Here is a 22,616-nt window from a genome sequence, read left to right on the forward strand (position 1 = left end):
ACCCGGCACGGCCCCTTGGAAACAAAGGCTTCCAAGTCCACGACCCCGGCCCAAGAGTTCGCATTTCTAACCAGCTCCCCGCTCGTGTTGCAGCTGCGGGTCTCGGGACCACATTGGGAGCCACACTGCTCTAGACCAGTATCACGAATCCCGGCTGTTCATGAAAACGAGTGGGAGCTTTTCAAAACCACCGGTGAGGATACGAGGGTAGCCCCGGCCAATTAAGAGGCTGCGGGGGGTAAGGGCTGGACATTGGGCTTTGTTTACCTTTTGGTTGTCAAGCCTCCCAAGGTGATTTTAATACGGCTTTCTGATCTAGACCATTCAGAACAAGGCTTCCTGTTTTCAACGGGCACCATTGACGGGCGGAGGCTCCGGAAAACCACCCTACAAACTAGAGCCCCCAGAGTAGGAGGGAAGCCTCTGCGGAAGGTGGTTCTAGAGTCTTCGGGTCTGCGGTTGATATTGGTAAACAAGTCACCCCGAACTCCAGATGAGTGCCCCCCTTAACCCATCAGGCCCCCACAGCAGGGCCAGGAGGAGGAGGTGGAAGGATTTCCCAGCTACGTCTGCTTCCCTGGCTGGATCTGTGCTCCCTGAATGTTCCTCGTGCCTTACGTGGCAATGGCCTCGGTGGTGACCTAAACTGTGGTACGCACCTGATGCTGTCTTCCCCACCTGCCTCATCCACTCCTACAGCCCCTTCCTTCCTCCCCTCTTCCTCTACCTCTCCCTCTGACGTGACCGTTACACCTTCTCTTCTTCCTTCATTGGCCGATGCTCTCCTGCATTTCTGCCTTTGTCCCTCTGGCAAACAACAGGCTCACATAGGCACAATCAGCAGTGACAACTGCTCAAAACTCACAAACAGAGCCACGGAGTGAGTGGTACGATTGCCAAGGCAGGTGCAGGGCCCCGCCCTCCAGGAACTTGTTCTCTAATTAGCCGTCGAAAAGGCAAAGCCGTAGAGATGGTCGTTTTCTTTTCAAAAACAGTATCTTGTTAATATAGAGTTACCATTTGACCCGGCCATTCTACTCCTAGGTACATACCCAAGAGAAATGAAAACATACGTCCACACAAAACCCTGTATGTGCATGTTCACAGCAGCAGTACTCATAATAGCCGAAAGACCAAAATAACCCAATGTCCATCAACCGATGAATGGATAAAAAAGTGTGTGTCTTTCCAGTGACTATCATCCCTGGATGGATGATATTCATCCATAAATAAGGATGTATTATACACTATACAATACAGATAAAACCTGAAAGCATTATGCTCAGTAGAAAAAAAAGCTAATCACGCGAAAAGAGACCACATGTTATATTATTCCATTCACACGAAATGTCCAAAGTGGGCAACTGCGCTGAGACAGAAGATACTTTTGTGGTTGCCTAGGGCGGGAGGGGTAGGGGGGAAGGGTTCTTATTTGGGTGATGAAAATGTTTTAAAATTAACTGTGGTGATGGTTGCACGACTCTAGGAATACAGTAGAAACCACCGAACTGCACGCTTTAATTGGGTGAATTGTATGGCATGTGAATTGTAACTCGAAAACCTATTTTAAAAAAAAAACCACCAATGTATCAAATACATACAATTTGGCATTCAAGTCCCAGAACTGGGTGTCATCTGTTATCCAAGGATTGCTAGGGAGGCAGCCTGACATGATGGCATCATTGGACAGAAATTGCTCGCTGTATTTGACGATCCTGAAAAGCAAACGGAAAAGGATTTCCTAGAAGTTCAACACCCAAGAGACAAAATCAATACTCAGGTTGATTGACCAGCCTGCCCTCCTTCCTCTTTATCGATTTAGTTACATACTTATTACTGTCTTCTTAGAAAAACGCTCTAATAGCCCTCGGGAACGGCAGGTATTCGACGGGATCTGGTCCCGGCTCTACTTGGGAGATGAAACACTGTCTCCCCATCCAATCCCTTTGCAGTCTCTCTCCTGTACCTATTTCATTAAAATAAAGGCTCTTTATCTTTTATCGTGCGTTTTCAAAATTCAAAGCCGACGCCGTGTGCCCGTATTCGAACCAGCGTCTCGGCACCTGCTTGGAAGCATGAGGCAGCCATGGTCTCTCTGAGATTCTGCTGCCACGTCAGGTTCTATCCTTTATCAGGATAATGCATTCATCCTCCAAAACCTGTGGGCTCACTGAGGTGTGAAGCCCAATTTTGCAAATGTGAGCAAGAACTAATTCCTTCTATGTGAGTTAGACCTTCGTAGCCAGCACATTTCCCGGTGTCCGGGCAGTCTGGGAAAGCCTGCTGTGCCTCTACCCCTTAGGCGGGGAATCGTATCCACGGTGTACATGAGACACCTGCCGTGATAGGACGGAATCCATGCCCTAGAGATACACCCGAGCATGAGGTGTAGAGTTCTGTGCAGAACTCGAGCCCTCGCTTTCATTTCTCCCCAGACCCTCCTATTTCTCAGCAACACCCCTACAGTGGAGCCACTCAAGGGAAGAACAAAGAAAACTACGTCACAGGTCCAAACACAAATGACGTCATACAACGGTAACAAGGCACTAAAAGAAATAAAAATTAGAAAGCGGGGGTAAAAATATCCAACAGCCTTCGAGTCTCCTTCAATGTTCTTCCTGCTTGGTTTCATTAGATCGGGTCTCCGGAACATCGGAGGAGACGGTTTTTACTTTGTCATGGAACAGGGATGATCATTATAACCCAAGGTGAATGTCCACGGAGTATAGGGGTCCACTCCCATCTGTGACGGAGCTGCAGTCAGAAGTCATTGGAAAATGTGGGTGCGGTCAGGGCACATTTTATCAGGCAGGTGGTATGTTTGCAAACTAGGGATTGGGGAAGGGGTAAAAAAGATATTTGAAGATTTTTCGAAGAGACTAACCCCTAACAGTACTGGAAGAAAGGCACTAGACAAAACACAACGCCTTCCATCTTGAATAGTACCATTACTGAAATCTTACACGGCCAAAATAAATGATTAGTCACACTGTGCCCCCACCCCCCAGAAGTAAGCCAAGTCCATTTTCATGTGTGCAGGAAAATCTTAGAGTTAGCAAGGTGGGCCTATAATGAATTCCACATCTTAAAAGGACAAGTGCTTACATTTGGGGGGCACTAAACCCTTTTGAGTCTCCCAAATAATATCCTATGAGGGACTGGATCAAGGTACCCTGAATGTTCAATAAATAGAATGTAAATTTCCAATTTATCATCACTGGATTTTAAATCAAAGATTAACAATGGACATTTGATAGTGCGTTGAATCAGTAAACATAACTCAAATATCTGTAATAAGTTCAAGTGAATAATGATAGGAACACAGGCCACTGAGGAGCCCCAAGGAACAGTTCATGAACTTTCAACTCTTCCCTCCTTCTCAATCCTCACTTTAGTGGATCCCAAGAAAGACGAGACTTGTATAAAAACGCCCATTCCTGATCTTGGCTAACCCAAGATGAGACCTGGACACTTACACAGACTGAGGAACCAGGAACTTAATCCTCAAGGGACTGGTTTTGTCCCTCAGAGTTCCTTAGGCTCTTATGTCAACTCATGACTGCTCAAGTTTGCCTGAAAGTGGAAAGTTCTCCTCTTGCCCACCTCTTGTTCAAACCTCAGCAAGACCAACTAATTAGGGACATACCCTCCAAGGGACACCGAAGACTTCACCGTGGACCTCATTAAGGCCTGTTGGTAATACATGATCTGAAAAAGACACAGTGGTTAGAAGATGTCCAACTTCCCCACCTTGAGTGTCACTAACACTGGCACTTCCATGTGGCCTCCAGAACCAGGAGCCATTTATCTGTCACAGCCCCCGATTCCATCCCCTCAAGCCACCCACCTTGGTACTAACAGGACACAGGCTCACAGTAGACAGGTGACCCCAAGCTCCAAACTAGGGGCCTCTGCAGCCCATCATGTATCAGTCCGGGAAAAGGCACCAATTGAAAAAGCAAAAAGTTCTAAGGAACATTAAATCGAGACATGGGGACAGATGCTTGGCTTTTCCCTCAGGTGCTCCTGGCTGACAGAGCAGGTCTAACCTCAACAGCCAACGCTTCCCAGGGCTCTGTCTTGTGCCCTGGTCATGAAATTTGCCAAAATGGGTAGTGTGCCTGTTCAGATTCTGAATGTCCCCCTAACTGTAGGAGCAGGGGCCGGGGTGGGGAGGCAGACACTGTGGCATTCACTCCCACGTCCCTCAGATCTGTGCCTTCTGAGGGTGTCTCATATCCCAAGCGTCAGCACCAATCCATGTAGATCTTACAAAAGAATCTTTGTCATTCTGTGCTGCCCATTACTTTGGAGACAACTGTTTGAACATTACACGTGGTTTTTCATTTCATTACTGAGGGCAGAACATAAAGCCAAAGTACATACAATTTGTGAGAGGATTTAAAAACCAAACTTCCCCGGGACTGGGAAACTAATTACCTCTTTTCTGACAGCAGTGATTGTTTGTTTCTGTAAAACAAAGAGGCAAAAACCATTAAACAGCTGCCAGTAAGTCATTATAGTTCAAACGCCCATTTGAAAAATAAAAATCCTTGCCCATGAGAAAATTGTTTCACCTCTCCTTCCTTAAAAGATAGAATTTCCCCATCACTGACACCTCCACCCTATTCTATACAACCACTGGAGAATTCATTCAACTAAGGCTTTGGTGAGGGAACAGGTATGATTTACTACCATAACTTTCTTTTTTAAGTTTATTTATTTTGAGGTGGGGTGGGGGGGCAGAGAGAGAGAGGGAGAGAGAGAGTCCCAAGCAGGCTCCACGCTATCGGCACAAAAGCCCAACATGGGGCTCGAACCCACAAACTCTGAGATCATGACCTGAGCTAAAGGCAAGAGCCAGACACCCAACCGACTGAGCCATGCAGGTGCTCGACATACTACTATAACTTTGCACTGTTCTCCCAAAAGCCAAGATGAATTCAAGACTAAGTTCAGGGATTCGACCCAATCTACCATAGTGCCTACAGGGCCATCTTAAATAGAATGCGACGCAAAGACGGTGAAGCAAGTATGCAGCTTGAATGTTTATTTCTTTTCTCACAGGAGACTGCTCTGAAGGAATGGTGACCTCCATTCCTCAGGTATTCATAACAACTTGAGCGATACAAATTGGAAAAGAAACAAGCCACATGGCCAAACATAAAGTTACGTAACAAAAAAACCTGAGACCAGCATCCAAGGAAGGTGAGTCCCAGAGTTGAGCTGTAACGTGGAAGATCATGTCGGGCCCCATCCTCTCATTGAAGCTGCCAAAGCAAGCTCATGCCTGGGGTGAGCAGGGCATCCTCTCTCTGGATTTTTTGAGATGGAGCAGAGAAAGCCTGGCTCCCAAAAGGGACTCCGTGTATAGAGTCTTAGAAGCTCCTGGAAACTGTTACCATTCAGATCTGTCTCCTACTGAAATGCTCTACAATCTGACATGCTTCCTTAGTATCACTTTTCTGCTCGGTGCAACCCCTGGGAGCTGGGCACAGTTGATGATTCCAGTCTCAGTTTTTTGAGATTTGGTTGTGTCCAGGGGCTGCTTGGTGCTGACACCCATACCTTAAATTGATCATCTTAATTTCTTGCTGCTATCATCCAAGCAACTTAACACAACCAGATCTTCACTGGAAACAGAATCAGAAGTCCAAGGAGGACACTATTTCCACTAGCCAGTTAGCAAAATAAGTACTGGCCCATGAGCCCATTGACAAGGAATGAAGGAAGGTCTAATCTGGAATGTCACATCCTTGTCTCTCCTTTCTAATCCATGCTGGGTTCCATTCTGCTTCATTAGATTGCTTTCATGTAATGAGCTTTCCCAGGACATCCTTTTTCCTGGGTGGGGGAGTAGGGAGAGTTATCTCAGAAAATTAAGGGTAGGTCTCTCCGTTTTGGACTCACATGCACCCTGACTTCTTCCTTCATAGCACTTACCACAACTGTAATTAAATATTTATTTGTGTGATTCTATTTCACATATGTATCACCCGCCAGGCACCATTAAGAGCAGGGGGACCATGTCTGCCTCTAACATAATTTCTGGTGCAGGTAGATGTTCACAAAAACATCAGACACGGATGCCTGGGTGGTTCAGTCTGTTGAACATCCAACTCTTGATCTTGGCTCAGGTCATGATCTCAGGGTTTGTGAGAATGAGCCCCGAGTTGGACTCTGCTGACGGCACAGGGCCTGCTTGGGATTCTCTCTCTCTCCGTCTCTCTCTCTGTCCCTCCCCTGAGTGAGTCTTTCTCTCTCTCCAAATAAATAAACTTTAAAAACAAACAATCAGAAAAATGATGGCTTCCATGTTCTTGGTGGCCCAGAAAAATGGAGATGTATTCTAAGCTTAAATTAGAATACAGTATTTTTCCACCTAACATGTTTGAGACACTCCCCAAATGGTCCCTATTTTGGTAACCACACCTATTATCTGTTCCCATTGTCTCCTAACAGGAGGCATTGTTTTAGAAGACTCTCATTTCAGGTAGAAAAGGACCCTGGGGTCAGAGTGGCTTGGCATCCAAACATGATACAATCAGAATCTCTTGTTAGAAGTGTGCTAAAGTAGACTAAGAATAACAGCTACTGGTCTACCAACGCCCTGTGTTCAAAGCGGAAGCTGGCTGTTTGCATAATAGCAACCAAGTAGCAATTCATGCAAGGCAATTTACATCTTCCTGATCCCTTACAAAGTTTAAGGGAGGCAGGTTCCATCATTCTGAGTTTCAGCTGAGGAAACCGAGGCTATGAGATGCTATAGGGCAACTGTCTCAATATCTCCTGGTCGGTAATTGGTTGAGCCGGGATTCAAACCTAGATCTTCCCTTTGCAAAGCTGAGGAGTGATCTTGGAGAACCAGAAAATAGATAGCCTACTCTCTTCACCAGTTCCTTCTTCGCCTTCAAGCGGCAGGTGCTACACAATGGAATGACTCTGGCCGGCCATTTAAGTTAAAACCAAACAAAAAGAGAGCTAAAGCCCCCATCACAAGATGAAACAGAAAGACAGGAAACACTCTTTAATCAACACTAACGACAGTAAAACCAACTCCCAGCTACAAGATAAATAAACTCTGGGGAGCTAACACACAGCACGGGGACTATAATTAACAATACTGTAGTCTATACTTCTACGATGCCGAAGAGAGTAGATCCTAAATGTTATCACCACACACTCAAAAAAACCATACTTATGTGAAGGCACGGAGGTATTAAGTAACCTCATGGGGGTCACAGTTTTGCAATTCATACCTATTTCTAAGCATCGCATCGTACACCTTAAATTCATATACGTTATATGCCCATGAAAGCTAAAGGGGAGAAAACCACTAATGACGGTAAGGATCGCGATCATACGAGGCCTGTGTTCAACAGCCAGCGTCATAAACGGCCTCCTGCAAAGTGCCCCAGGCCCAAGGTCAAACTCCCTCCAAGCACGGGTCTCCTGAGCACACAGCAACAAAAACTCAATGAGCCGGATTCTCAGTCCGCCTGACGTTCTCCGTTCTCCCGGCTCCCCGAGGAGCCGTCCCTGCAAGTCAATCCTTTTCACACACACTCTCAATCCACTTTATTTGGCTTTAATTACCCCATTAGGGCTCCTGCCTCGGTGGTTCAGTCTGCTGTTTGTTTTCTGCTTTCCAGGACCACCAGCCACCCTCTGGGAATAGCACAAAACCTGGGGCTTCTCCACCTCTACCTTGGGTTTCCCACATGGATTTTACTGGTTATTTCTAGCTTTAAAAATAGCTTTCCGGGGGCGCCTGGGTGGCAGTCGGTTAAGCATCTGACTTCAGCTCAGGTCACGATCTGGTGGTTCATGAGATCGAGCCCCCCCATCGGGCTTTGCACGGACCGTGCGGAGCGTGCTTGGGATTCTCTCTCCCTTTCTCTCTCTGCCGCTGTCCCACACTCTCTCTCTCTTTCTCTCAAAATAAGTAACAGCTTCCTCTTGACGGATATAAGAGTACCTCTGTCCTGCTAAGGGTCTGTCTACATTGGGATGGTACAGGAGAGGGTTCTGAACTTTTCTAACAGACAGAGAGAGAGAGTTCGGGGAGAGGGGTAAGTCTTAGAAAATGGTATGGACTTTCAGATCAGGCCCAGGTCCAATTACAGGTTCTGTCACTTATTGGCCATATGACTTCGCATGAGTTATTTAGCACTTCAAAGCCTCTTTCCTCCCTTGTAAAAGGGGATTAAAAGGTGGGGGAGGGGATTAAATGAGATAATACACACAGGTGACTGGCATATAGGAGAGGCTCAACATCCAGGGGCTCCTGACTGAGGTTCACACACTACTGCTGACAGCAGGCATGGTATGGGGTTACCCCAATCACAAGGTAAAGGACAGGGTGCCCATCAATATCTGGGACATACTTATGCTAAAGAAGCTATCTGTTGTTTATCTGAAATTCAGATTCAGCTGAACACCCTGTATTTTTATTTGCTCATAAATATCTCATAAACTGGTCAATATCATTATTACTTAGCCAAAGGCCATTTAAAAAAAAAAAAAACATTAAAGGGGCACAGGGGTGGCTCAGTCGGTTAAGCGTCTGACTTCAGCTCAGGTCATGATCTCTCAGTCTGTCAGTGCGAGCCCTGCTCTGGGTTCAGTGCTGACAGCTCGGAGCCTGGAGCCTGCTTCAGATTCTGTGTCTCCCTCTCTCTCTGCCTCTCCCCCACTCATGCTCTGTCTCTCTCTCGCTCTCTCAAAAATAAATAAAACATTAAAAAATGTTTTTAACATTAAAATGAAGTTATTAAAAATACACACACACACACACACACACATTTCTAAGCCATTCAAAGAAAACCACTTCCTGGCAACATAAGACATAAACATTTTTTTCTCCCTGTAATTCATGCACAAACCCCCTGCTTTCTCAACAGTTGGCCCTCCTGGTGGGAAGTCACTTCTTTCTTCCCCATCCGAGTGACACATTTGCCTACAGGAAGATACCCTGCCTAAGGAATCTTCAAATGTTATGCATTCTTGGAATTCTAACTTGTTATTTTTCTCCTGTGGAGCTACCCAAATAGGGACACATCTATAGCCTGTTTACACAGCCCTGTGGCCGGCTTGCTGGCCTCAGAACCCGGGTTTTGGCTGCAGACAATTATCAGGCCATGCCCTGAAGAGACCCTGGGGAGGTGGAAAGGGAGGAGGAGGGGCCGGCAGGGACCCTGGGATCAGGCAGCCAGGCAGGAACACACGAAGAAACAGAGGCGAGGGTCTGGCAAGCCACAGGGTGAAACACAAGATGGGGACAACCGTGAGGAATCGGGGAACACAGACATTAAGAGCAGGGAGAGCGTCAAAAGTCAGCAACCAGGAAGTCTGGGGACTGACGCAGTTAATGCAGAGCAGACGAGACTAGAGATGGGAGGCGGCTACCGGCCAAGGAGACAAGAATCCCAGGTTGCCACCAGCCCTGCCTCAGACTTCCTGACCAGGCGCAGATTACACAATTTGCAGGGTCGGGTGCAAAATGCACACACGGGGCCCCTTGTCCAAAGAAAGCATGAAGAACTTTAAGGGCGCCTGGCCCACCGGGAGCTGTCCGCCAACATCAGCCACCGGAGCGGTCCCTTCCAGCCGGCGCCGGCCATGAGAAGAAAGTCGTTTGTCCCCAGTCGGTGGGAGCAAATGGGGGCTTTCTCTCACTGAGGGCTCCAGGCTGAGGGCTCTGAAGCGCAGAGTATTTAACCCTATGGAGCCACATTTCTGTCTTTCACCCCAAGACTGGTGTGCACGCCAGTGTGAACAGTGCTGTTCAGTGGCCTACACAAGAGAGGCCTCCCCTTCCTACCGGTAGAAATAGAAGACGGTGTAAGAGTGGAAGAGGAAATTGGCTAAGTACAGCCCTCGAAAACAGGGTCTAGGGTCTAGAGGACCCATAGATTAGTCCACTCACAGCATGGCGGCAGCTACCATAATGACAGCTACTGTCTGTGCAGTGACCTCTACGTGGCAGATACCATTCTAGACACTTCACGTAAGTGATCTCACGTGATCCTCCGAGGAAGGGGCTCTTGTTACCCCCATTTTATAGGTAAGGAAACTGAGGCTCTGAGTGGCTCAAAAGCTTATCTGAGATCACATGTCCAGGGAGAGGCAGGGTTGGGATTCACCCTGATGTCAAAGCTCTCTTCAGCACGGCACACCGGCCCTCATCACGACATGACCATCGTCACCCTGTCGGGGTCAGGGGAGGAAGGGCCAGCCCCGGGCACACCACTGTTCACGGCCTGGCTACTGCCCGGCCACCATGATGTCTCCTCACTGAAATAAAGGGAAGATGGGGGCCGAGTGTGCCACAAGGTATGGTAACCGAGAGAAGACACGCTCTCTGGGTGCAGCCCTTGGCCCACAGCCAGTTCCCCCCAGGGCTGGGCAGCCACACCAATCAGAGGCCACCAGCCTAAGGAGGTGGGGCACCCAGAGCCCTAGACACCTGCCAACCTAACAGTTTTCTTTCTTGTGCCTGATGCTGTTCATTTCTTTTGGGTTATTTGCCTCCATTTAAGGAAAACAGGTATCTTTTCTAGAATCCACTAATCCTCAGAAATGGCCTCTCTCTCTTCAAACCAGCAATGAGAGCTCTTCTCTGAAATGAGACACAAATCTGAAAGCCCGAGGCCTCATGGAGACACTTCACGTTCTTGTGACCCTCTCCCCTCAGGGCAGATCAGCCCAGAAAAACAGGGGATGTTCAGTTAGATGGTGGGAAATGTCGCCAACAGATCCAACATGGCGCCAGCCTCCATTCCCCGCCACAGCCGGGCCTCACACACGCCGAGGCTGGCTGAGCAGGAGGCCCTGCTCGCACAAGAATTACGGTTTTTTATTCTTCTGAATATTCCAGAGCAGCCAGAGTGCAGACAGGACACAGAGAGCTGGTGGGAGAGAGAGAGAGAGAGAGAGAGAGAGAGACAAGATGAAGGAAAAACAAAGTGAAAGAGCCCCCGTGTCAAACATGCCCATGGTGAAGACAGCCCTCAGCCTCACACACCTTCTGGCTCTCTGACTCTGAGCTGAGAGTATTGCCAGCGTCTGGCTAGAAGTGGGTGGTGAATGCCAGAAGGCAGGCTCTCCTCCTGGCCCGACCGCCCGTGAGCCGAAAGATGCTTCCTCAGCGAGGAGGGGTCTGGCCAGGCTCCTTGAAGTTACCCCCAAGGAGCACAGAGGACAGAGGACCTCAGCTCCTCTGCTGTCCTCCCAGAGCTGGAATCAAAGGCCTCCCACATCACAGACACACAGACACACACACACACACACACACACACACACACACACACACACACACAGGTGAGCCAATTCCCAACAGCCCAGGGTCAGAGAACAGTGATGCACTTTCCACCCATGCCCTCCCCTCCTCCACACCACAGAGGTTTCTAGAACTGCCAGTTATCCATTTAAAAAAGAAAAAAAAGCACATCTTCCACCTCAGTTCAGTATTTTCCTTGATAATTCTGTTTCCATAGCAACCCAGCCTACTAGGCCTCAGCAATTATCTGTCGTCTGATGAGGGGAATGTGGAAAAAGCCGTGAAGGCTGACAGTGCCATATATGTGTCAAAGGAAGGGTCACTTTAAGTTGCTGACCAAGGGACCTAGCAATGCTCCAGGGGACACAGCCCTCTGGGAACTCAATGCCCCCTCTCCATGTGGACCCCATCCCTAAACTCAAACCTCTGTCTCACGCACTGGTGGTCCCCACAGCCATCTTGAGTTCCAGGTCCCTTTTTCCTCCTTTCTGGCACATTCCCCCCACCTTCCAACTCAAGACTTTAGGCACCACCAAGGCTTACAGGTGACATACGAGGCTAAAACAACCCCTTGCTGCCCAAGGACATTAGAAGGAGAGCAATGAAACTGTCTAAGACGAGCTTAAGTGGGTTTAAGGCTCCATGGATCTCAACCGGGGCCATCTTGTCCCTCAGGGCACCCTGGACAATGTCTGAAGATACATGTGATTATCAGGACTGGGAGTTTGGCAGGGAAACGCGTGGAGTTACTGGCACCCAGGGATGCTACTCAACATCCTACAACATGTAGGCAATCCCTCAAGGAATTATCTGGGCCCAAAGATAGTGCCATGCTTCGTGCTCGCTCTTTCAACAGCTTATGCCCTGCATTTCTTTAAATAAAAAATGGCCAGGGCGCCTGGGTGGCTCAGTGGGTTGAGCGTCCGACTTCGGCTCAGGTCATGATCTCACAGTTTGTGGGTTCAAGCCCCGTGTTGGGCTCTGTGCTGACAGCTCAGCCTGGAGCCTGCTTCGAATTCCATTTCCCTCTCTCTCTGCCCCTCCCCTGCTCATGCTCACTGTTTCTCTCTCTCTCTCTCTCTCTCTCTCTCTCTCTCATAAATGAATGAATGAATGAATGAATGAATGAATGAATGAATGAAATTTAAAGATAGATAGATAATTGTCATAGAAAAATGGCCATCCATCATAAATGGTGGCCTATCTGGGAAAAGGGTCCTTGCAAAACTAACAGCATAAGAGAATCTTTGCAAAGGCCCCCACCCTACTACTGAGATGCAAAAGAAAGAGTGACATTCTAGGTCACATGGATTAAGGTTTAAATTCAAAGTTGATTCAACGGTTTTGAGCCTGGGGCCTCTAGTCTCCAGGGGGTCTGGGACCTGGCTGAACTTGTGTGCAAAATGTCTGTCTGGGCATCTTTGGGCAGAATGGGTTCATAACTTTCATCAGATTTTCTTTAATTTTTTTTTAATGTTTATTTTTGAGAGAGAGAGAGAGAGAGCGAGGCAGGGAGGGGCAGAGAGAAAGGGAGGCACAGAATCTGAAGCAGGCTCCAGGCTCTGAGCTGTCAGCACAGAGCCCGACGCAGGGCTCAAACCCACGAACTGTGAGATCATGACCTGAGCTGAAGTCAGACGCTTAACCGACTGAGCCACCCAGGCACCCCACTTTCATCAGATTTTCAAAGGAACTGCCTTGTAAAAGTCTGAAGACCAACCACCTAGATCCCATTTGCACTCTACATTCTCTCATCTCCCATCATGCGAGACCCATGGCCTCCCCCCTTCCCAACACTGGTATCACAAGATATCTCTTGGTAGCCTTAAAGGGGAGATATCATTGCCCCAACAGACAAAAATAGGCAATAGACATACGGACACCTTCCCAGCCTAAGAACCTGACCTTGGCCCTGCCCAAAGTATGCAGCAGAGACCTACCTGGTTTACCTGAACTTCATTCGGATTCGTCACTCGGTCCAGGCCATAGTCCAGCACATTGTTCATTCCCGGCTGAATGGAATAAAAACAACATAAGAACCACGACTGGAAAAGCCTCTACTTTATTATGATTCACTTTGGGTCTTCACCAAGCTGCCAGTTATGAGACTGAGCTAAGAAGGGCTTATGGCTTACCCCACAGGGTGCTACAAGCTACTGTAAGATGCTCTAGGTGAGCTGTTAAGCTTCATGGGTTTGTTCCACTACCACAGCATCCCCAGAACCCAACACAACAGGATGGATGGGTGGATAGGTGTATGTTTGGGGGAGGGGTGAATGGATGGATAGATTTATGGATGGATGGATGGATGGATGGATGGATGGATGGATGAAAGGCAATATGGGTGGGTGGATGGATGGATGGATGGATGGATGGATGGATGAATGGATGGTTGGCTGGATGGATGAATGAAAGGCAATATGGGTGGATGGATGGATGGATGGATGGATGGATGGATGGATGGATGGATGAATGGATGGTTGGCTGGATGGATGAATGAAAGGCAATATGGATGGATGGATGGATGGATGGATGGATGGATGGATGGATGAACAGGCGGATGGAGAGAGGGAGGGAGGGAGGGAGGGATAAAACTCAAACTCAGTAAGAGTTCACTGGGATTTGTCCATAGGACTCTGACTCCTCTGGGAGTGCTCCTTCCCCACCCTACAGTGCAGTACTTTGAAGAGTCCAGGCTCCCGTCAGGCACATTTGGGTTCCAACCCTGGATCTGCCACTTCCTAGCTGTAAGGAAGATTTTGGAAACTATTTCTCCTCTCTACACTTGCTATCCCTCCCGAGGACTGGAGATGATCTCTCCTACCTGTCAAGTTCTTGTTGAGGATTTAGCAACATGACATGTGAAGCTCTCACCAGACAGTAGCTATTACTGAGCAAGGGCTTGGACCCATTTTAGGATCATGTATGTAAAGGCCTGGCCCCAAACGGGCCTCAGTCTTTACCAGTTCCCTTCTCCATCAGCAGCCAACTCTCCAGCCAATCTCGCTTGGTCTCTCCCAATTCCTTGGCCAACAAGTTGGGTCTTTCACTTCCTTCTCTGTTAGTTTGGTGCAGGCAACCATCAAATTCTCCATACGTGTGCTTAACCAGGCCTTCCACACTGATGCAGACGCCAGAGCCTGCCGAACTTTGTCCCCATCAGATTCAACCCCAATGGGATTCGCCACATTTTTAGCTCAGAGGTATGACTGCCCAATAAAATATATGGTGCTCAGTTAAGGGTGAATGTCAGATAAACAACAAAGAATTCTGATTCGTTATTTACATAAAAAATACGTTCCACGTGTTTTTAACGTAAATATACAATAAGCATAAAAATTTTGCGACATAAATCATTTGCTGTTTATCTGAAATTCCAGTTGAACTGGGCATCTTCTATTTCACTTGCTAAATGTGCCAGCTTAGCTCAGCGGGCTACCACGGGGGCAGATACTGGGCACACGGACTAGGCAAGGAAGAAAAAAAAGAAAGAAGTAGAAAGTGGGTGGGGAGAGAGAGAGGGGAAGGGAGCGGCCATCGTTACTCTAATTGTCACATGTGGGCTTCCATCAACAAATATTTATCAGGCACTTCCCATGGCTGACATTGCGCTCAGCCCAGAGAGCCCCTGGCCAACGTGACACCTCAAGGAATCCCCAGATGGCATCTCAAGGCACTTCCAGTCTTGTGGGCGAGGCAGCCCCTTGGCAATTAGTCACACACCCCCACCCAGGGGACTGCCTTTCTCCCTCTGCTGGTTTGGAAGGCTCCCAGCCTCCGCTCATTTGTTCCTTTACTCATCGGGTAGCACCAAGTGCTCGTTCTCCACGGCGGTCACCACCGCTGATGCCATTTCTGGCGCACAAGAGGGTGCTCAACGAAGACAACCCAGAGCTGACCGCCAGCTCACAGGAAACAGGGCGAAGACATCCCTGCAGTGGGCAGGTGGCCAGCAGATAAGGAGACGCGCAGATGTGCCCAGGGCTGCGGCCACACGCGGGAAGCCCGCAGAGACAGTCCCCCTGCGGTGAGTGCCAGCGGGTGACGCCCCAAGAACACCTCTTGGGCGTCGGCCAAAGAGGCGATTTGCTAAATGCCTCACAATTCGGGTGAGGAAAGGACCCTTGCACCCCCAAAGACTGCTCCGCGAGGAGGCGACATCCCCAGAAAGGGCGTTCCAGAGCAAAGCCAGGCTGGGAGCTGACGGACACTTCTTGGTGACACGCCACACGTCCCTCCCGTGCCTTGTCCTCCTCTCCCTCATCATCTCTCTTTCCCCTAACGTATCGGTTCAGACCCTTCCGGCACATGGAACAGAAAACAACAAAATGCCACACGGTTCCATAAACAAAATAAAGCAGGGGGAAGACAGAGAGGGGGCTGCACCAGGGGACGAGTCCTGGCTGGAACATCACTTCTACGGAGAGGTGCTCCCGGGCCCTGATCTGCCTCGAGACCCCGGCCTCTTTCGCGCTGTGCTGGCGTGCTGTATGGTACACACCCATGGTGCAAAGCTGTCCTTCTTCGTCCCTCCGCCAGACCGCAAGCCCCTTGAGGGCTGTCCTGGCTTAGAATTCAAATACCCCCATTGCCTAGGGGGCACTTGGCCCAGAGAGGGCATTTCTGATCATCTGGATCAGAGTATGTGGAGTTTTCCATCGGTTTTTATGACATAACGCTCTATGTCAGACCATTTTCCCAGGTCAACAAATGGCCTTTGAAAATGCTATTTTAGTAATTTAATATTTAATTGCAATGGTCCTTCATATGGATATAATCTTATATTTAAAGGTTTTTTGGTTTTGGTTTTGTTTTTTTTGGTTTTTTTTGAGAGACAGAGCAAGAGAAGGAGAGAAAGAGAGAGAGAGAGAGAGAGAGAGAGAGAGAATCCTAAGCAGGCTCCAGGTTCAGTGGGGAGCCCAACACAGGGCTCGATCCTACAACTGTGAGCTCACGACCTGAGCCAAAATCAAAAGCTGGATGCTTAACCGACTGAGCCACTCAGGCGCCCCTTAAAGATTTAAATCTATTGAGGCGCCTGGGTGGCTCAGTCGGTCAAGCATCCGATTTGGGCTCAGGTCATGTTCTCGTAGTTCCTGAGTCCGAGCCCCGCGTTGGTCTCTGTGCCGACAGCTCGGAGCCTGGAGCCTGCTTGGGATTCTGTCTCCCTCTCTCTCTGCCCCTCCCCCACTCGTGCGCTGTCTCTCTCTCTCTGTCTCTCAAAAGTAAATAAAACATTAAAAATTTTTTAAAAGATTTAAAGCCATTTATTTATTTAAATTTATTTTGCCATCTCGCTGTTGTTGGACATTCAGCCCAACCTTGACAGGAAACGGAAGGCAGCCACTCTCTTCTCTGGTGACCGGGCAGAGTTCACGGTTGACATGAAGGCCATTTAGCTTGATACTCAGACAAGCGACCGCGTGATTTAAAGCACACACCACCTGCATCCCTGGACCATATCCTTCATGTATCCATGGTCCAGACGTCAGCGACCAGATCCCCGAAAGACCCAGAAGTCACAGCCCGTGAAGCAAAGACGCACGGAAAGTCCCCAGGTGACTTCTCTGAAGGAACCGTTCTCCCTCGTTCTCCCTCTGCTGCCTTACACAATTAACTCTTGTTGGCATCCTGCCCGGATGCAGCAGGTTAAAAAATGGGAGGGGAACATCACTTTCCTTCATCATTCTCCCCTTCTAGACCCAGTCCCCAGCACATCCATGCTGAGTTACAGGCAGCGTTTGGGCTCAGGATGGGGGTTGGGCCGGATCCCTCAGCCACCAACTCCCATCCCACATCTCGAGGGTGGTCTTGGCCTCCGTCTGTGCTGATATCCCTCTACAGCATCTGGCACCACATTCCCACCACCCCCTTAACCGATCACCCCGCGCTGTGCCCCCTCAGCACTTAAGCCTTACCTCTGGAGCAGTGCTGCTAGCCCGTTACCACGATTTGGATTTTGCACCCCTCGAGCTAGGAGAGGGGACCACGTGCAGGCGCACCTCCCAGAGCGGGAGCTCGTCAGACAGATGTGGATTCACATCCCAGTGCTGTGCAACCTACTGACCATCTCTGAGCCTTGATCGCCGGCCCCGTCGGGATAACAGCGATGGGGAGACTCCCTATTGGGTGGCATTGTCATCAGGTAAGTGGGATCATCCTCGCCAAGGGCTTAATATGGGCAGGGGCTTGAGGACTTTTAGCAGTTGTTTTACGCCCAGAACCCACCTCAGCTGGCCCAGAGTCAGGGCCCATGAAGGTTTCACGGATCACTGAACAGACAAGGGGACAGCTGGGTAACAGCAAGCCATGTCCCATGCTATGACAGTTGGTTCCAGACAGTCCACACACAGTTGGTTCTAGACTCCACGGAGCCAAAAGCTTTGTTTGCCTGGCTGCCTTTTCTCCCACTGAGGTGACAGTTTGTTTGGGTCTCCTGGGGACAGTCTGACAGTCCCTAAGCCCCTGGGCTTCATGGGTCTGTCAGTCCAACTGCTCGATTTCTACCTAGGTTGAGACAGACTTCAAGCAGGACGCCCCTCAAACGGAACATTCCACCAGGAGGCGGACTGTGTTTTAAGAAAGTCGGGGAGATGGGGGCACCTGGGTGTGGCTCAGTTGGCTAAAGGTCCAACTTTGACTCAGGTCTCACGGCTTATGAGTTCAAGCCCTGCATCGGGCTCTGTGCTGATGGCTCAGAGACTGAAGCCTGCTTCGGATTCTGTGTCTCCCTCTCTCTCTCTCTCTCTCTGCCCCTCACCCCACTCACACTCTCTCTCTCTCTCTCAAAAATAAATAAGCGTTTTAAAAAGTTAAAAAAAAAAAGTTGGGGAGAGCAGGACCCAGATGCTCCCCAGCCTCATCTTTGACTTCTGGTCCAGCTTTGGCTTGGGGGGCAGCACTGACAGGGACTGGATGCGAGAACAGTTTTGCGCCCACGGGGTTTTACGACTGCCCCGGGTACACCAGAACGTCACGGCGAACTTGGCTCCCTGGCGCTATCAAAGAGGGACTGGGTACCTTGGAACCCTGGCATCATGTTCGTTGGAGCAGCAGCGATTCATGCAATGCGCTAATGACCGGGGGGGGGGGGGGGGTTACAAAAAGGCCTTCGGATGCGCTAAGACATCACGGGACACTGTCGTGGGCGGCATAAGAGCAGAGGGACCGGAGAGAGAGCTCCTCTGACACTCACTAGCTGTGCAACTTTGGCAACATCCCTGAGCCTCGGCATCCTTATCAGCAGAATGGGACTAATAATACCACCTTCTACACGGGGCTGCAAAGATGAGATGAGGGAACGAATGCAGAAGGGTGCTAGCACAGTGCCCGGCACACACTTATGTGCTCAGTTGGGTCTGCTGTGATTGATGACGACGATGGCGGCGGCGACAGTCACAATGGTGCCGGTGGAGGCGGAGGAAGCAGGAGCAGTGGTGGGTGGGTCGGCGGTGGCACAGGTGATGGTGGAAGAAGCAGTAATCACAGAGTCGCCTTGTCAAATTCAGGGACTTGTGCATCATACCGTGGGGAGCCACTCGGCCAGTTGCCTGGGGCGGGGGCTGAGAGCTTTCCCCAAGACATGGGGAGAACTCAGATCATCTGGTTTTCACTCTGTTCCCTACAGGCCTCGTGGCTGCGGGGACAGAGGGGAGGAGAGAGGCCCGGGGCGGATCCTGTGCACAGCCCGTCGATGTCACGTTGCAAGCGATGCAGTCACCCGGCTATTTCCCCACCACGGAGTCTCTGCATGTACCACGGAAGCCATTCTCCACCGTGCAAGGAGCAGGGTCTCCTCCATCACGAGTGCCACGGGCACCAGGACATCTTGCCAGATGAGTGGCTTACCCGTCATTTGCCCTTATCCTCACCAAGGCTCCCCGGTTAGGAACAGATGACAGGAGGCAGGCTGAACAAAGATGTCACTCCTGAGCTACGAAGGGGAGGGGCAGGGAAGGCGTGCTTGGCTGTCTCTCTAGGACCCTGTCATCCCAGTCGGCACTCCTTCACCCAGGGGACCTGTGTCGGGCGTCAGCTAACTGGTTTGTCTAGGGGAAGGAAGCCCGAAACAAAGCAACACCCAACAAGCTTCTTGGGGATCAACCCCAGGACCTTGACCTCAGCAGCGAGGCGTGCAAATCGATGCCCCCACAGATGGCACACCGCATGCGATATCTGGTTCTGAATGTAGAAAGAAAATGGCCCAAATGGCCCAAATCTGACGAGCTCCAAGTTCAAAACCCCAGAAGCTTTGGCACCGTGACCGACCCAGCTCACGTGCTGGTTCTGAGAATTCGGCCACCTGGCGGGCAGGAAAAGTGGAGGAAGAAGAGGAATGACATTTGCGTTCACTTTTCAGAATCCCTGTAGCAACCTGTGGGCAGCACCTGGGTCTGACACTGGAGTAAACTGAGGCAGCAGAGTTAACCCCAGTGGGTGACCGTGACTGCACGCTTCTCTGCTGGGGGGCGGGACTACCACTTCCCGGTAACCAGCGGTAACAAGTGACGTCACTTATACGCAGCTTGTCTCTCTGGGCCACTTAAAGTCCCCGAGCTCTGAGCAGGGAGGCACAGCACACACTCCTTCCCTCTAGCCCCCTCCCGCCTCAGCTGCTGGGGAAGGATCTAGTAAAGCAAACGGAGAGGGAGCAAGAGACACAAGGCATGGCTTCCAGTTCCCTGCAGCATTTTACATGGAGCCTGGGTTCCAGTTTTTTCTTCCCGTGTTCCTTTTCCAAGGTATCATGGCGCACACACACACACACACACACACACACACACACACAATTCCACCTCTATATTATAAAAGGCAAGCTCATTCAGGTTCTTCCCACGGCTGGCTTCACTTAGACCCAACACCAACAGACCAACAGATGAGCCACAAGCTCATTCCTTCCAAGCCGTCTCTTTCCTCTTCCACCGAGAGGCACCTGGATGTTAACCCAACACTAAGCCACCGCTCTTGCTGATCCAGTTCTAGCCCCAGAGGGAGATGAGCCAGCAAAAGGGATGGTGAGGATGGGGTGACAGATGGGTGGGACCAGGAAGGGTAATACTCACAGGGCATCGGTGGACCAGCCAGTACGCCTTCTCCTGGCAATCCAACGCATACCTGTCTGCTTTATTCCTTTCCTTCCCAGTCCTGAAAAACCAAAAGCCGCATCAAGGCCAGTGAGACTTTGCTCCGTTTGCTCAGTGATGCAGCCCGTCCCCAAAGCCCCAGACCACTCCCCCTGCCTCTCCAAGTCATCTGTGTTTGCCCATAATCGTAACAATGACAGCAAACACTAATATCACCCTCTCGTGCTAGGTCCTCTCACGCATGTGAACTCACGTAATCCTCCCCAGTGACCTCGTCTCACCTCGCAGCTCGGCGGACTGAAGTAAAGACAGACTGAACGCCCCGCGGAGGGTCACGGTGGCAGCAAGGGGCAGAGCACGGCTCTACCCGACAGCCCTGTGCTGCGACGCAGCCACGCCACTGTGACTCAGCCCCAGAATCGAATCCCCTCCACCTTCACCACCACAGCGAGTGCAGACGACATTCGGGGTTGATGACATCGGACCACCTGGCTTAACATTTCCCTGCTTCGATAAACACCGTGGTCAACACCCGGACAAGTGGCAGCAGGCAATGCCAGAGCTTGCTACCAGGGACGATGCTGGGCCTCGGGGGGGGGGGGGGGGGGGCGGGGGGGGGTCGTGTGTGTCTCCCTCCCGGTCATTCCCGCTCTGTCACTTCACAGAGTTCGTGCCAAGTCGGGGTTTTTTCCAAACCCAACTGATTATGGTGAAAGGCTATTTATCTTCCCTCTTATCTCTCTCTCCCCCTTCTCCCATTATGGGTAGGAAATGATGCTGTGCTCTCCTCCTACGGAAGCCGGGCGACATTAATTATGGTGCCAGGGGCCCCATTTGCCACTATTTCCACGGCGACCTGCACCCACGTGGCTATGCTGGTTTTCCAGGCAACGTAGGATGACGTACATGCCCTCCAGAAGACAGAGACAGCAGACTTATCCGCCAGCGAATGCATCGTCAATAACATCATCACATCTAGAGGGCCAGGTGGGTGGAGAGCGCCATTCCAGTCGGGTGTTTTGCCAACTTCCTCTGGAAATTAAATATAAACACCATCCCTTCTCCTTCCCCTTGCCGGCCTAACTGGATTTTCCACCAGGTTAACTACCCCGAGTCCTCAGGAGGATGGGCCACAGACGGCCCGAGGCACTGTGGAGTTTCCACAATGCTGGAGAGTCTTATGAATACAGCCGATCGCTAATTTACAGTAATGGTCCTTTCTGGCTTCTTCTCTGGCTCTTCTGTGACCAGCATCAGACTGGCTGCTGTCAGCGCAGAGCCCGCTTCGGATCCTCTGTCCCTCTCTCTGCCCCTTCCCTGCTTGTGCTCTCTTGCTCTGTCTCTCAAAAATAAATATTAAAAAAAAGAAGAAGAAGAAAGGGGCACACGAGTGACTCTGTCGGTTAAGCGTCTGACTCTTGATTTCAGCTCAGGTCATGATCTCATGGTTCACGAGTTCAAAGCCCACATCAGGCTCTGCATTGACAGCATGGAGCCTGATTGGGATTTCTCTTCCCTCTGTTGGCCCCTTCCCCTCTTGTGCTCTCTATCGCGAAGTAAATAAATAAATTTTAAGATATTAAAAAGAGAAAATAAAAAAAGAAATACAATTACATACTGCCTTATGAGCTCTAAGGAAAAGTTCAGGTGCTCTAATGCACAATCTCAGATGGCCCCTGTGGAGCTTGTTAATCTGTCTACAATTCCTTGGCATTCCTCCCATCGAGAGGAGGGTCTATGTCCTCCCCTCCTGGGACCCAGCTGGGTTTCTTGGGGCTGTTTCAACCCAATATAATATGTCAGAAATGGCACACTGCGATGTTTGAGGTTGGGCCCTAAAAGGTGGGACAGCTGCCATCCTCCTCACTGGAATATCTGCCCTTGAAGCTTCCAACCACCTGCAAGCAATGTGACTGCCCCAATGCCACCATGTTGGCATTGAGAGAGCCCAAGCAGTCCAGAGGCTACGAGGGCAGAAAATGCCCAGCCAGGTGCTGAGGGCCCCAGCTCCAGCCCTCCCACCACAACCATGTGAGAGACTCAGGTCCAGAACTGCCCAGCCAAGCCCTTCCCAAATTCCAGACCAACAGAAACCTTGAAAGATAATAAAGTGACTGTTGCTGTTTTGAACCACTTTTAGGATGATCTGTGTGCAATAACAACAACTAATCAGAAAAGCCTCTTTGAGCATGTGACATTTGAACTGAGAGATCTCTCACTCTGAAGGGTGACAGGGCTCTATTTTTGTTTCA

The 22,616-nt window shown here is 50.0% G+C and overlaps 1 protein-coding gene across 2 annotated transcripts in view; it reads right to left on the reverse strand.

The window, feature by feature from the left end:
* Positions 1-22,616, reverse strand: part of RGS9 (regulator of G protein signaling 9) — a 71,634-nt gene that overhangs the window by 24,985 nt on the left and 24,033 nt on the right. The window contains exons 8-12 of one of the 2 annotated variants that reach the window (XM_086687833.1): positions 20,344-20,425; positions 13,222-13,293; positions 4,441-4,470; positions 3,647-3,708; positions 1,602-1,715 (exon numbers count right to left, since the gene is read on the reverse strand). In XM_086687833.1, the coding sequence (XP_086543959.1) occupies positions 1,602-1,715; positions 3,647-3,708; positions 4,441-4,470; positions 13,222-13,293; positions 20,344-20,425 (360 nt within the window). The remainder of the gene's footprint in view (positions 1-1,601; positions 1,716-3,646; positions 3,709-4,440; positions 4,471-13,221; positions 13,294-20,343; positions 20,426-22,616) is intronic. The other variant, XM_086687834.1, reaches the window with a different exon arrangement.

The sequence above is a fragment of the Puma concolor genome, chromosome E1, assembly GCF_028749965.1.
Source record: "Puma concolor isolate L17-30 chromosome E1, mPumCon1.1.hap2, whole genome shotgun sequence".
Taxonomy (NCBI): domain Eukaryota; kingdom Metazoa; phylum Chordata; class Mammalia; order Carnivora; family Felidae; genus Puma; species Puma concolor.